This window comes from Ochlerotatus camptorhynchus, unplaced genomic scaffold (genome assembly GCF_037179485.1).
Source record: "Ochlerotatus camptorhynchus isolate MF236.1 unplaced genomic scaffold, CSIRO-AGI_Acam_v1.1 ptg000176l, whole genome shotgun sequence".
NCBI lineage: Eukaryota > Metazoa > Arthropoda > Insecta > Diptera > Culicidae > Ochlerotatus > Ochlerotatus camptorhynchus.
In genome coordinates, this window is record NW_027040666.1 from 1294337 (window position 1) to 1310067 (window position 15731).

General features: G+C 35.0%; 1 protein-coding gene across 5 annotated transcripts in view; it reads right to left on the reverse strand.

The window, feature by feature from the left end:
- The window catches only part of step (cytohesin steppke), an 89923-nt gene that overhangs the window by 23291 nt on the left and 50901 nt on the right, over positions 1-15731 (reverse strand). For 4 of the 5 annotated variants that reach the window (XM_065222581.1, XM_065222582.1, XM_065222580.1 and 1 more), the window contains exons 2-4: positions 11565-12832; positions 11298-11430; positions 1243-1341 (exon numbers count right to left, since the gene is read on the reverse strand). In XM_065222581.1, the coding sequence (XP_065078653.1) occupies positions 1243-1341; positions 11298-11430; positions 11565-12515 (1183 nt within the window). In that variant the 5' untranslated portion in view covers positions 12516-12832. The remainder of the gene's footprint in view (positions 1-1242; positions 1342-11297; positions 11431-11564; positions 12833-15731) is intronic. The other variant, XM_065222583.1, reaches the window with a different exon arrangement.

Here is a 15731-nt window from a genome sequence, read left to right on the forward strand (position 1 = left end):
CCACAGTGCTCATCACTGTTTTTTTTTTCTATAAGCATGAAGCAATTGTGAATGCATATGAATGAAAGTAAGATAGAAAAACTGTGCAAGCCAAGCGAAGGAGACAGAGAGAGACTAATTCAGCCAAAGAAACCAGACAGCGACAGTGGAGGAAGCTACGAGAGCAGGACTTTCAAGTAAAATGGTAGCACTTAATTCCTTTTGAATGATTCAAATTATCGAATCAGTACTAGTATTTAGAATGTTGAGACTTTATAACAAATGTCCAACAAAATAATTAATAATTTCAGGAAAATTCGTTACAATCCTCAATTGCAACGAATAATTTCCTTAATACTTAGATAAGAGTTAGTTTTAGTTTTTAGTGTTAAGATGTGAATTGTTATACTGACATGCAGGTTTAGAAAACCTGTTTAAAATAATGAATTGCCAGGGCATGAACAATGTAAAAACACTTAGATATATATCATATCATTTAAGGCTGGTATGTTACTGTAGGTTAAAATTAAATGTAATTTATTTTGAATTTGGAACAAGTAAAGAGTTAAAAAAAGCAAAATAGTCTTTAGATGTGCTGATCGCCGGCACAATAAAAAATAGGGTAAAGTGGCGCAAGATGGGTCACGGGCAGTGCTGCGAAATATTGATCGTACACGGCAATATTGACAAAACAGCTTTCGTCACTCACTCGAGCTAATGATCATCTTCAAGGGAAATCATGTCAATTGACAATTGTGCAGTTTTTGTTTACATCTACATTTCTAACGAAATTATATGAATTTAGCAAAACAAATCCATGGAGCCGTCAAAGTGAATTAGCATTCTAATTTGAACTGCCTAGATAACAATAATGTGAAAAAGATTGCACGAAATTACAATTTTTGTTACCAGGTTAATCTTTATCATTGACGAAAAGCTGAATGAGATTTCGACAAAGGTTTATGTGATAATCAATTCTTCCAATGAAAATGTGAAAAATAATTCGGTCAATATCGCGTGAAAACTTTCAATGACAATTCCCAGTACTACGGGACAAGATGGGGGTTGTATTAAACCTGTTTATTTAGACAAACAAATAAATTAATAAATATACTAAATGGCCCGTCTTGCCCTACTTTACCCTTTTATAATGACCATGATCAAGGTTTGATTAATCATGAAATTTGATATCCTTAAAAGTGGGATTTTAGGTAGTTTCAGGTTCATGTTCCGGCCATGGAGATAAGATAACACTCTACTTACCAATAGCTGTTTTGTTTAGGCCCTCTCCTTTATACAAAAATTGGGCTACATCCTGTGGGTCCGTCTTTAGAAGTTGGTTTTCATATAAAAATTCTATGCCTGTAAAATAAGAATAATAAAAAAAAAATCAATGCGGGTTTAAATATTTATAGCGCTTATTAAGAAAAACAAAACTATTACATTTTTTTCACACTGGTAATGGCAAATTTGCTCGAGAAACACATAATTACTTTCATTTGATCACATAACCATCAAATTGCTCAACAAAATAACATGAACAAAATTTACCCAATGAAATCTATATGACATATATGTGATCAAACAAATTTTATGTGAAATTCTGATAAATATCATTAACCTTTCGGGTCCCAAAGTGAAAATGAAGTCGATATTGTTCTTGTAAAACCATAAATTCTGGATTATTTTTTTACTAACAAAATCATCCGGAGGCAAGTACTCTGTCACTAGGGCAAATAACATTTTTAGCATGGAGCATGCTGTTAGATATTTCTATAAGCTTCCAGGAAAAATATTAAAGAAAAAATCAATCGCTTCTTGGTAAAACGGTTTGTCTACCGATAACAGTTGAAAAACAAAAAAAAAATGAATTATCTATCGAATCCGTCACCATGTGACATGGCCTATGAGAAAGACCTTGCCCACGCAAATCAACAACGCCATCGGGTAGCGGAAGACTTCCCCTATCCGATGATTATGTTGGCTCGCCTACGCCTTGACTTTCTAGAAGTAATTGCTTACAAAAGCTGTTACGCCCTAATTCGAGCTCTATCTAGGAATGCAATAATTTCCGCTACACACGAATTGACTCTAGGATCTACAGTACTTGTTTTAAGAAAATAATATTTGAAGATCATAAATTGTTGTAAAACATATTTAGAATATACTTCAAAAAACTATCAAAAGGAAATGTAAAGGAGACTGGGCTTGAACCAACGATCTTCAGCTCAGTAAGTACAAGCGACCGATATTGGACCACAGCAAACTACTGCAACCGAGGCTCGTTTAATCCTTGCAACATGAAGCTATTCAAATGAAATTACGTCTCCGGAAAGAGTAAACTTTGATTTCGAACCAAAATCGAGAATCATACGTCATATTTACCGAGAATATCACTCTCTTCCGCACGGTTACAACCGAGTTCTATCAATAGCAATGTTCCACGTTCTCTTCTATGCAAAAAAAAACATTTATAATAAACATGTACGGTCGCTACTAGTCCTCCGAGCTCCTTTCATTACAATCAAGCACTACGAATGACGATCGTCCAAACAAGTACTACAATGAGCAAAGTGCCAAGCCCAAACACTGCATTTTATCGGGATCACAACATGCTACTTCCGACACTATGTAGAACGTATAACGAGAGTAAAATCCAGCTAGGGTTTTCCAGTGTTCAACTGTAACGACTATATTATTTCCAAAAACGCACCCATTTATAATTCACATTCGTTATGTATGAAAATTGAGTGTGAAATTGGGCGTGAATTCTTAAATCGTTTTTCACAATTGAAATACTTTAACATATCTTGAGGGACATCAGCTAGCTGAAAATATAAAAACAACTACTTCTTACTTTAATACATATACAAAGAGCTTCCCTTGTTGCAACCCTTTGAAGCTGCCTGGTCGAATATGTGTTCGACCCAATTCAATAGCTTCTGTGTGACATGCACACAGGAAGTACAAGCGCCATTCACCCTCTCCTATTTTTCACATTTGTGTTGTTCAGGGATACAGCATCATCAATGCAATGGACGAAGCAAAGTGAAAAAAGTACCTTCCAGCAAGACAAACAACTAGGACCTACCTAGTGACAAACGAAACCATTTCTATATCCGATGAATCGATCGTCCGGGAATAAGTGCCTGTATATCACGACCGGTACAAGAACCAGCGCTGGAGCAATGGAGATACATTATACGGTGCACCCTTCTTCCCGGGGCATATCTGCAGACGGAATGAACTTTATGCTCATTCATGTCAACATTTTCAATAGGGTTAATTCGATTTTATCGAACGAATGCCTTTAATCAACATGACTTGCCATAGTCGACCAATCGTCCGACCGACCGACTGAACGATGACGACCGAGTAACATACGGTAGACAGAGAAGAGATACGTGTGGATCAAATTGTTTCTGCCTGATCAATTTTCCTCTTCGTGGTTCCGAACCATTAACTTCGCCAAGTACTGTAGGAACCAGTTCAAGTGTTGACAAACATTTATTGCATAGAGAGTAGAAGACTATGAATTCACTAAAAATAAGAAGTAGTATGCGGGACCGTGCAGAATATTAACAAACAATTAGTCTTAATATCATTGAGCATTATGTGTACATATGAGTAGATCCAATTCAACTCCACTGTCTGGCAGTGGCATTATGGAAAACATCTACTTGTAACAATTTGTTATCAAAGTAAAAAAATTGTACCCAGAAGTTAGAAGGTGATAACTTTATTGTAGCAACAATAGCTCATTTCATGAACGAAACACTTTGTCAAGCAGTTTTGGCGTGACTTTCTACCAGCGATATTAAAAAAAATAAGCAACTCTCGAGGAAATATTCAAATCGTAGTAAGTAATTGTTTAAACATGATTCAAGATGTGCAATATTTGTGCCGTATTGCTTAGTTCTGACCGAAAATCGATGTTGAGCCTTTCGAGGAGGTCATTCTATGTGTACGCCTTCGTTGCTATAGTTTTCTTAATGCCATAATTGCGATGAAGTCATTGGTTGTAAATAGCAGTCGTCGTGATCACCAGTACGTAGCCAACCGTCGATCGTCGGTCGAAACTGTGCGAAAAAATTGATTTCTCGGTAAAATATTACGTGTGCTTGATGCGGAACATCATTCCATTTGAATAATTTGTTATGTCACCGGGCATGAAAAATAGTCGTTGGTTATGTAATGTATTGTTATGTAAAAGGCTCCGTTGTCTAGTCCAACCGTTTTTGCTTACTGGGCAACCGCTTGAAAAAGCATTTTAACAGATTAATCATCACCGTAATTTTTTTGCTCTGAACAATAATAAATTATTAAGCACAGCATTATATTTTTTAGAAGGAATGCTGGATTCAGTCACAATAGAAATCATCTGTTTTTTAATCAATCCTTTCTTTAATTTGATTTATTTCTATGGGTATACACTAGAGTGATGCAAAATTTGAAATTTTCGCTCCACAATACTTAAACGATTCCAAATCGGATCCTGAATAACTTCTCAAAATTTGAACCAATTTGGTGAGAAACTGAGATGGCACAAACCATTTGAAGTTTGTATGGGAATTACTATGGTAAAACCAAGATTTTTGTTCATGTCTATCTAATAATTCACCATATCGGTCTGCTTCTAAAGCTTTCCACTCTACTTGTAAGAAATTTTCCCAGCTACAACTTAGCTCAAGACCACTTTTTGATTAAATGCAAGAATCGAAAGTTATCAATGGTTCAATGCGCTGATGTCTTATGATCATGCTCAATCAACTGCTCAGCAGGAAACATTGGTGTTTCTGGGGCGTTGAATAGGACACAAAAATCATGACTACTATGTCACACTGCAAAATACAGTGTTGCCTACAGAGCAGCTGCTTGATCATGTCATAAGTTTACCAATCTCTTAAATATTTAATAACTTTTTCTTGTCTCGTTTTACATAGAAACGATCTTGAGCAAAGTTGTAGCTGAGAAAATTTTCTATAAGAATGGCTGTCGATCTGTTTCGCAGCTCAATATGGAAAAAGACTAGAAGGCAATGAACAAAAAGTTGAGATTTCCCATAGTAATTTACATGTAAACCTCAAATGGCTTGTGCGAAGTCTGTTTCTAACCAAATGAGTTGTAACTTTGGGAGGCTAGTCAGGACCCGATTTGAAACCATTTAAGCACTGTGGAGCGAAAAAGTCAAATTTTGCATCAGTCTAGTATACACGTTTGGAAGGTATCATAGAAAAGATTCTGCACTCGGTCTAGAGCTTTTGGGCGGGAAGCGTTTTTAATTAAATAATAGAGTAAATTCGTAGAAATACGAAGCGAAAAACGAATTAAGCACAAGACCTTCAAGAAAACTAACAACACGATGTCTGGAAATGGCAAGTATTTCAAGAATATCGGGTGAGACCAATCTATTTTTTTTAAACTGATTTTTGTGGAGTAGGATATTCAATTGAACCGCTTCGGGTTATTATAATGGTATATGGACGAGGGTTTAAAAATTATCGGTTTGATTATTTATTCTTTTTACACATTGTTTTTACGCGGTTCAACGAATTTATTATTATTATTTTACTTTGATAGCTTAATATTATCATTAATATTATTAGGTTATATTGACACTTGGTTTGTTATTCCCCCTCTACTAAAATCTTTTTATTTGTTTTGGTTTCGTTGCCTTAACAACAATAACATATTATGTTATTTGTGAGAGGAAATGATTCTATCAATTTCAGGATAAATCAACTATGGATATTATTCGAAAGAATCTAGGCGAGGCGCTAAGAGAAGTATGATCAGTTTTAAATAAGTATGCATTACTGCATCTTTATATAATTCTTAAATTTGATTCAAAGCAGAGCAGAACTCTCAGTAATGAATTCATATAAAATTAAATAACTCATTCAAGTTTCAAATTATTTCCAGCTTACACATTTTTTTATGATTTTGTAGCATCGTGGCCAACTCAATCCAAAAAACTTCCAACCACCTGCCTCCATCTAATCATTATCCCTTCCCCATAATGTAGCCTGCATATGGCGCGTCAGCCATTACCCTTCCTTTAATATCGGCATTGGATTAAGTTTCACCTTGATAAATATGCATAGTTTTAGAAATTTTTTATTTTTATTTCATTTTGCAGCACAGGGTAGGGCAGTAAGAGCGCAACTGCCCTACCCTGTGCTGCAAAATGAAATGAAAATAAAAAATTTATAAAAAACAATTAATTATGCCAAAACTATGACCGCATTATTTATCAAGATGAAACTTGAGTCAACGAACCCAACCTGATAACAAAATCGCGATGGATAGGCATGTAAGTAGATCTCATGTTAAGAAATAATGTAAGATGGTGGAAATACATATACCATTAGATTTTGGTTTAGCTCCTTACTACAAAATTTATACTGATTTAAATTTATTTTTTGCCTGCCCTAATTCCACACTTATTTAATACCGTGGGTTTGACAATAAACATCAATATTTTGCCACGGTTATGGGGCATGTCACGGTACACGAAGAAACAAATTTTTACTGTAGAAGTATCTATATAGGGGAAAGTGGGGCAATATGGCCAAGGGGGTAATGTGGCTACTTACTTAAAAATCAACTTATTAAACATATTTTACAAAAAAAAAAATCTGTTGCAGCCTTAATGCTTTAAGCCTACCTCAACTATCGATTTAATTTAAGTCTAACAAAATACTTTTCTCTAGAGTAAATATTCGAAAAATGTTAGACTAGTTCAAAATGTCAAAACTGTTATAAGATTTCTGAATCATAAAATAAGGTCTATCAGCAGTTTCATTTCATTTTCATTTTCATTTTCAAGCACAGAAGGGGGTCATAGGGCCATACTGCACCAGGGTAGAGGTATAGATTTGGAATCACAAAATAATAACCACAGGGGTCAAATGAATCCTGTTTATGATACCGGATAGTAAGGAAAGCTGTTGAACATAGGGGATAGTCAGAGTAACAGCAATAATAGTGAAAGTTAGGAAAATAAGCAGGTAGAGATGGTTGATTTGCAATGGCTATCGACTCTGTTATATGGCCTACCGTATCAGATTCAAATTTAATGTCGTTTAATATTGCGCTTATTACTTTTATCTTTATTCTAAGCAATCTCCTTTCATACTTGTTTGTTTTAAAGTGAACTGGATGAAATGATTGTTTTATCAAAATTATGTTAAAGTTAACTACTATTCATATTTGCTAATTAATACCTAAATGTAATTTTTAATTTTATGAAGATAAGTTGCTCAGAATAGCAGCCTGTAATTCCGTACCAGAATCCGCCTCCAATTTAATGTCTTTTGTGGATTCGTAGTAGCAAAGTTGTGCTAAAAGCTAAATAGTTACCTAAAAATACTACCTAAATCGTTCACAATCAGAGCCGGGCCACTGATGAAAACCAAAACTACAACCCTGAAAAAACGAATCGATATTTTCGAAGGCGAACACAACCTATTCTTGCTAGTGATTCTGTCCAATTGTTAGGTATCCAAATTATAGTCATTCGTAAATTTATTATTGAATATATGGATGAATTATCTATTATTGAATAACTATTATTTACGATAATTACATGAAAGAAATAACATATAAACTACAAACAAAACGTGACTACTAAAATCTCAAAAAGATATTCTCACAAGTATATTTCACGCAACCAGGAATCTCAAAACCATTAGACGCTATAATGATACTCTGCACATGTTAGACACAAGAAAAGGCCAAAAAGCAAGCGTCCGACACACAAAACCCGCCAAATCCACTGGCAGTCACAATCAACTATTTTACGAATCGCGAGCGCTCACGAATCATAAAACCGCTGACTGCGACACTCTGAAAGCGAAATTGACAGGCTCTATGCGTCAAACACCCGCCCTCCAATCTCCTCCCGCATCCAACAACACAAACCCCCACTACAACATCTAACGAATTCAAAACTCCGAAAATCACTCATCTATAGAAAGTGAGTGGAAGCAACCCTGCATGCAACTATTCTTCATGATACGCTTTGTCTGTCTATCTTTCTATTAAGCCTGTGGACATGTGTTAGCTTCGAAACTTCTAACCAAACTAGAAAAATTTTGAAATCAAAAAAAAAAAAAAAAATTCAAAGGTAATTACAAGCAAAATACATATTGATTATTTTACGCAAAACCGAGCAAGTAATATTGAATCTCTTGTATTGTATGCTAATGCTAATTGACTGTAACAAAAATAATATGCTTAAATAAAATAAAATATTAATAAAATGATATGCAAAATTTACTAGAAGGTCATTACTTTATTGGTGAGAAGTTTCTAATAAGCCCTCCCAGTTCCTCTGTATACAGAACAAATCTGATACTATAATCAGAATTGCTCAGTCTGCATGAAGCAGCCGATTGCATCAAGGAAGTTCTACAACCAAGAATTAATCGTTTGAGGCATACTGAAGCATTAAGAAGGTGATATGTGTCACTATGGGAAATCATCATCGTTGCAAACAGTCTTGTAAGCGGTCACGGTAGTCGACACATTTTCTGTGATAATTGACTTCCTTTGCCTCCGACACTTGCAAAACTTGCTATCATAGTACAGTACCAAACTAAAATGTCATATGATAGGCTCTGTCATACGACACTGTCGCCGAAGACCGTCACGAATGTATGTATTTTAGTTTTTCTCATAATAAGAGCTGCTGATGTTGTTCTTGTGTGAATTCTGAAAATAGCAACCGATGATGCCCTAGTAATAACATTTCTGATCAGAAATGGTTTAATTTATACCAAATTGAGGAATTAGAGCGAAATCACACATGTCATATGATAGTTATTTGATAATTTTCTTTTTGCTCGAATGTTATTCTATCGCTCGTGTTGTGTGAGAGAGGCGACGGTAGAGCATGAGTGTTCGAATACAAACAGACTGTCGCGCACGACAACGAAGCGAGTGTAGTAAAAAACGTCAACTGTTTCAACCCCTGGTTGCAAATATAAAGAAATTAAACATAACCCTTTGCTTCAGTACCGTCAACCTCCATGTCCATGGGGAGGGAATAAGGTCTATCAGCAGTTTCTTATAACTTATCGTTGATATTCCTTCAGCAGCTTTATAAACGATCATTGGTTTCTTATATGACACGATGATATTTTCTAGTTTTTAATAAACATTAAAGATTTTCTTAACAAAATATTACTTGGGGAAGCTTACCATCCCGAAAATAAAAAAAATATTTTCGCCACGTTATGTTTTTAAAAAAAATTGGGAATTTTTTTCAAATATCCAAGCAAATCGGTCTCTTCCTTAGATTATTGACAACAATTGCATGTAAAAATATTTTTTCTATCTCATCATGAAAAAAATTGGACTCTCAGCAAAACCGAAAAGTCGATGTTTTTGGTTTTTTGAGTCCAACTTTATGCCATGAAGACTAACAAAAAATTGAATTTTCTTAAGAAAATTAGAAATTTTAATTAGATTTTTTATATCTAATATTTTTAGAAAAATCGAAACGTAGCGGTAAACTTCCCCTTAAGTTCATTCGGGGCAATATGAGCACCACTTATATTTCAACTTAAATTATTCAATTTTGCATTATTCCTTTCATAAATATAACTGTATCGTATGAAAAAACGTTCTTAAGGGGAAACTCACCGGCCCAAAAATAAAAAAAAATATTTTCGGTACGTTTTTATTTTTCTAAAAATATTGGGAAAAATTATCAAAAATCCAAGAAAATCAGTTTCTTCCTTAGATTTTTGTCAAAAATTACATGCAAAAAAAAAATTTTCTATCCCATCATGAAAAAAAAATTGGACTCTCAGAAAAACCGAAAAGTTGATGTTTTGTGGTTTTTTGAGTCCAGCTTTATGCCATAATGACTTATAAAACATGTTTTTGCACGTGAATTTTCTTTAAAAAATTAGAAAAAAATGTGATTTTTTTAGATTTTTGATACTTTTTTTCAATATTTTTAGAAAAATCAAAACGTAATTTTTTTTTCGGAGCGGTCTGCTTCCCCTTAAGCAGCTGCTTTGGTAAAAAAATCAGTCATTAACAAAACTGAAAAAGCCCGAAATAGGCAGTACCGTAAAACGGGGTATCTTTGATAATGCGGGTAGCTTTGATGTAGAATATAATGATTAAATTTGCACTCTGCACTATTTCCCAATTGGACACATTAGTTCCATTTTGTAGCTTAGGGTATTACCTTTGATATCGTAATGAGTTTTTTGTAGTATGTTTTACATATTTTTCTTGTATTGTTTTATTGCCTATGATGTTTCTGATTATATACTCATTCAAAGTTTCTTATTTCTTGACCAACATTGTTTGCGATTCTCGCATGGTTTTCTACATTCATCTAGTATTATCAAAGTACCGTAAAACGGGGTATCTTTGATAATGCGGGTAACTTTGATAGTATAATATAAAGAATAAATTTACTAGTTGTGCTTTTTCCAAATAAGAAACATTGGTTCCATATTGTAGCTTAGGGTATTTCCGTTGATATCGTATATATATTTTATATAGTATGTGCTACAAATTTTACAAAAATATCAAAAAAACCATTTTCGTGTTTTTCGCCTTTTTGAAAATGCACTCAAACGATACAGCCATCACAAATTCAATGTTGTATTCTTATTGCTTATGAAGTTTTCTGATTATGTACTCATTCAAAGTTTCATATTTAATGAACTAAATTGTTTGAGTTTCACTAATTTTTTTTTCTACATTCATCGAGCATTATCAAAGTAACCCCAAATCAAAATACTGAAGTTCGGTCACAAAACCAAAAAACTAGTGCAAATGCTTTAATTTTCGTTCAACATATTACTAACGAATTAACTCTTGGATCCTCAGTACTTGTTTTTAAAATATAAAATTTGAAAAACATTCATTGCTGTAAAAAATATTAAGAAAATACTTTAAAAAACTATTAATGTTACCCCGTTAAACGATAACCCTAAAACAAAAATCTGATGTTCGCTCACAAGACAATTAAAATAGTGCAAATCTTCTTTCATAAGATTCAAAAGTTTACTTTTAATATTCAATTTGTATTCATGATGTAAGTAGGGCTTGAAACTATCCATTTGGTTAAACATCATTCAAACTTCCCACTGAATTTTGTATGATTAGTGATGATTTTCTTAAGGTGGCCAAATTGCCCCACTTTCCCCTACAACATTAACTTATCATTCATGATTAAATTGTCAAATTGCTTTGAAGTTGATTATACCCCGTCTAGTCCAAATGTGAGAATTACTTGAGCCCATGTTGATCACAATCAGTCAATTAAACAAATGGGGTTCATTGCATACCTTTCTTTGGATCCATGTTGAACTTCTTACGTCCTAATGCCATCTGCTTATCTTTATTGGAATGTTTATTCTCTTCCTTGTTCTCGTGTGCTCTCATCTCCGACTCTACTTCATTCAGTTCATCGTTAATTTGCTGTTGAGAAAAAATAAGAACAAAAAGAAAGCCACAAATTGGGGCAAACATTAGTAGCTAATTGAATATGTTCGCATGGCGGATGCTGGAAAACGGAAGTGTTATTGACTGAAGTCATTCCTTTTCTAATTTACCTTCTTACGATGAGGCGAGCTAACACTCCTCTTGTAGACTAGATTAGATTTGTTTTTGCAGTTATTACATTTCCTAAGGACTTTTGGCGTTGAGCTGGCCGAATTGGCATGAATGGCAACATTGTTGCCCGAGTAATTACGGTTGAATAAGTCAGCACTATCGTCGATATAGTCGAAATTGCTGTCGTCCAGAATGCTAAACTGTCGCTGACACTTTGAATCCTTTCGGCAGTTGTTATTGACTTCTTCCTTAATAATGCTGTTATTCCCACTATCACTTTCGCTAGAAATAAGTTGAGCTTGCTTGCTTTCCTCGAATAGTTGTCGTAGGTCAAGAGTGCTATTCAACAATTCTCCGCTGTCGCTAAAGATTAAACCCACGCGGTAGGTTTTCTGTTTGTTCACAACCGTCGTTTTTGTCACAGTGGTTACCGTGGTTGAGGTATAAAGTTGTTCTTTCCGCTTCGGTCTTCTCCGGAGACTACTGGTGTTATTCACCGCTGACAAGGCGATATCCTTGAGATCGTTAGCGCTATCACTTGTGAGATTATCTACCGAAGAAGCGGTTGGCAGAGGCTGATAGTTATTCTCCCTTAGACTCCTCGACACTGTTGTGCTAATTGTGGCCGTTGTGGCTGAGGTAAGACTTGTGGAAGATTCAGGAGAATTGGACGTAAACGATGGCGACGGACTTACTTTCACCCACTCACATGTACAAATTGATCTTTCAGTGGCGGGATTACACAACGGTTCATCCGTTGCACTGTCATCGACCGCTTCTGGCAACTGACTAGAGTTGTTACCGCTATACAAATTACTGGACGTCAGATCCACACAGCTCTTTTGCGTCAACTGCTCAGCGTCCAGCGCTGTCTTTTTGCCCTTTGGTTGACGCCGGAGTGACGAGAACCAGTTAGTCTTCTTAGCATCCACAGCCGATGAAAAGAACATTTTCAGGCTTCTGTTTGCTCTTTTGTTAAATTAATTACCACACTTGAAACAACACACAACAAAACGAATATTTGTTTATTTTTGGGATCTTTATACACTTTATATCACAATAAACTCGATCACATTGCGTGGATTTACGATCTCTTCACATTTCGATATACTGGTACTGTGCTATTTCTGGCTCACGACTGTCGAATACCGCACTTCGATGGGAATCTTCATCGTTTAAATTCTCCTGGGACTCTTCCTCTGTCCTTCCGTAATCGTTCATTTGGTTCGATTAATACAGTTTTTCACCCGAGCACATAACGGATCCGCTGAAAACAAAAACTTCCACAACGTTGCTTGTTTATTTACGCCAGAAGTATTTATTGATACATTGTTTCAATTGTCAGCAGCTGATCGATGAATTAAATCAAATCACGTTTCCGGAATCAAAAATAAAAAATTCACGGTCAAAGGCATCATAACACAAATGCAACCAAAAGTAACACTTGCGAATCCCAAGTGCATTTTATGGATACTAAACTATTGCATGAACTCATGCAAGGCAGAGCGTACCTTCGCGATAGGATCGCGCATTCCGTGTCCGAACATCCTTGGAAATCAGTGAAAACTGTACACGGATATTTCCTGAACCTGTCTCGCTTGTTTGCACACCTACAACACCCGTGAATCCTTAATTCACCATGGCAACATTTAACAGCACAGCAATCTAGCGGTAACGGCTGTTATGTTCCGGGTCGGTAGAAAGAGACGATAAAGGGGTTTAAATTTAATAAAAATCGAGACAAGCTGCATTGATTTGATGGTGTGCAATTGCAGGAAATTGTTCCGCATTTAGAGGTCACGTGAACGATGGGAAATTGTTCCATTAATTGGAAAGCAAATGCATTTGATTTTGCAAGCGATTATTATGAATTAGCGTGTGTTTACACAGCAAGTGACGCTGTTGAAATCAGAAGGTTGGTCCTTCAAATGGGATAATGCAAAATTATCGGAAAAAAATGTATAGGGGAAATGTATGTAATGTCAGCCTAAGTGTCCCTAATTTAGGCCCATACATAAATTCAGCAATCGACTAAATTTTCAATAGCAACCAAAAATATCCATAACTACCGTCCCAATGACGCGTTCATCTAGATACAATTGATAAATAACAGATTTTTAGCTATCTTAGATCCATAGGCTAACATTAGAGCCATTTCTCCTATATGGTCTAATGCTACGCCTAATGCAGCTATAACAAACAAGATCTAATGAATAGAGATCAATAACATATCTAAAGCTCGTTGAACTTTGTTGGGGAGAAATCAAAATCACGAGGTTATATACTTTTGTCCAGTTGCTTAAAGTAATTGTTTATATTTGGTACCTAGGGGTTTTTTCACATGCTGCTCTAGAATAGAATACAGACAGCAAGCATCCGACTTAGTCAACACACAGGCATATTTGAACTTTGTACGCTGATGGTCATTTCCCATGTAAAATCGTGCGCTGAATCCAAAAATGTTGTCAGAAAAAATCTTAGTAGGATAGTTTTCTAGATACAGCTAAAAAAGGAGATTTCATCATATAAAAGTTTGTTTACTAAAATACAAATATCTCCGGCTGTAATGAAGTTATATCAATTATTTTAATGCCAAATTAAAACTGCAATTTAATTTGCTTTCGATCAACTGGATACTATTTTTCAGTTAGATTAGTGGTATTTTTTAGCTGTATCTAGAAAACTATTCTGCTGAGATTTGGCAAACTTTAGTAAAAACCTACCCCATATTACTTTTCACACATTTTTTGGGGTTAAGAGAAACTAGTCTCGGCATGCAAGATGTGTATGTATGTGTGTTGAATTTTTTTTATAAATTACTGGAAATAATAAAAGATTCATGATATACAAAAAAGAGAACGTTTCTATCTTTGCTCGTTAGTTACGATTTTCTGGAAATATGATTGTGAAATTTGTGAAAATAAAAAAAAACTGATTTTATTGAATCTGAAATATAAAAACATTTAATAATTACCTAATTTGCTTCGTGATCAAGTTTATAATTCAATTCAAAGCTTTATCTAGTATTGTTTCTATTTTTATCCTAGATGGTGCTTCTCGTTATCAATATTAAGATCAAACTCATTTTTAGCTAATTCGAAATGCTTTAGGGTGCTAAAATTTCAATGTCATTTTATGATGTACAAGGGGGTCAGGGGTCATTACACCGATGTGAATATTCACACCGTCCATAATACACCAGGGAAGGGGAGAGGAGTGAGCAACACAACATCTTTACCCATGGGGGTTAAAAAAGTTCTGCGAGGTACACTTGTGGTAAACCAGCTGCTCAGGGATTGTAGAAAGGAAAAGGTTTGGGTAGGTTTTATGTGAAAAGCGCATAAGTTAGTATTGTATCGTTGAACAATGGCCTCGTTTTGTCATCACACCGTCAATGAAAAAGGAGTTAAAAGATATTGAAAGAGATTGTTAGTTGCGTTTGTAATGGAGTAATTCGTAGGTTGCATACTGGAAACTGTCATACTTCTACTTTAACTTTCTTATTCTAATTGCTTAAGGAAAACTATTTGGGAATGAATAGCTCTCCAATCAGAATTCAGAATAGGAAAAACATGACAATAAATTACCATTGCCGGCCACGCCTATCTTCTCTGTTATCGGGAAAGGAAGGATATTGTTGATGTAACATCTAATTAACGGAAGGCCAGCGACTCACCGACGCCCCCGTAGATGCTACGGAGTTGGAATTGTTTTGTTTTGGAGGAGCTTGGGAATAAACCCACGATCTTCTACTCAGTAAGCAAAAGTGGTAGCGGTCAAGCTAGCCGAGCTCCTCAATTTTAATTCCAATCCTGTTTAAAATAAAATGTAAACAAACAAAAAGGAAAGATCTTACCCGAATGATCGAATTTACTCCTATATATAGCTGAATTATCTATAATTGAATAACTATTATTTAAGATAATTAATGGAAAACATAACATAAAATATTGACTGCAGACAAAACGTGACTACACCAAAGAAACATTGCAAGTTTTATTGAGGTTTTAAAGCATTCTACAAGTCTTAATAATGGTCTCAACAAGATATTCTCACAAAAGTATTTCACACAGCTATTCTTCAGGATACACTTTTTTCTACCTATATTTCTTTTAGCTTCGAAACTTCTAACCAAACTGGGAAATCTAACAGATCACAAAAAAAAA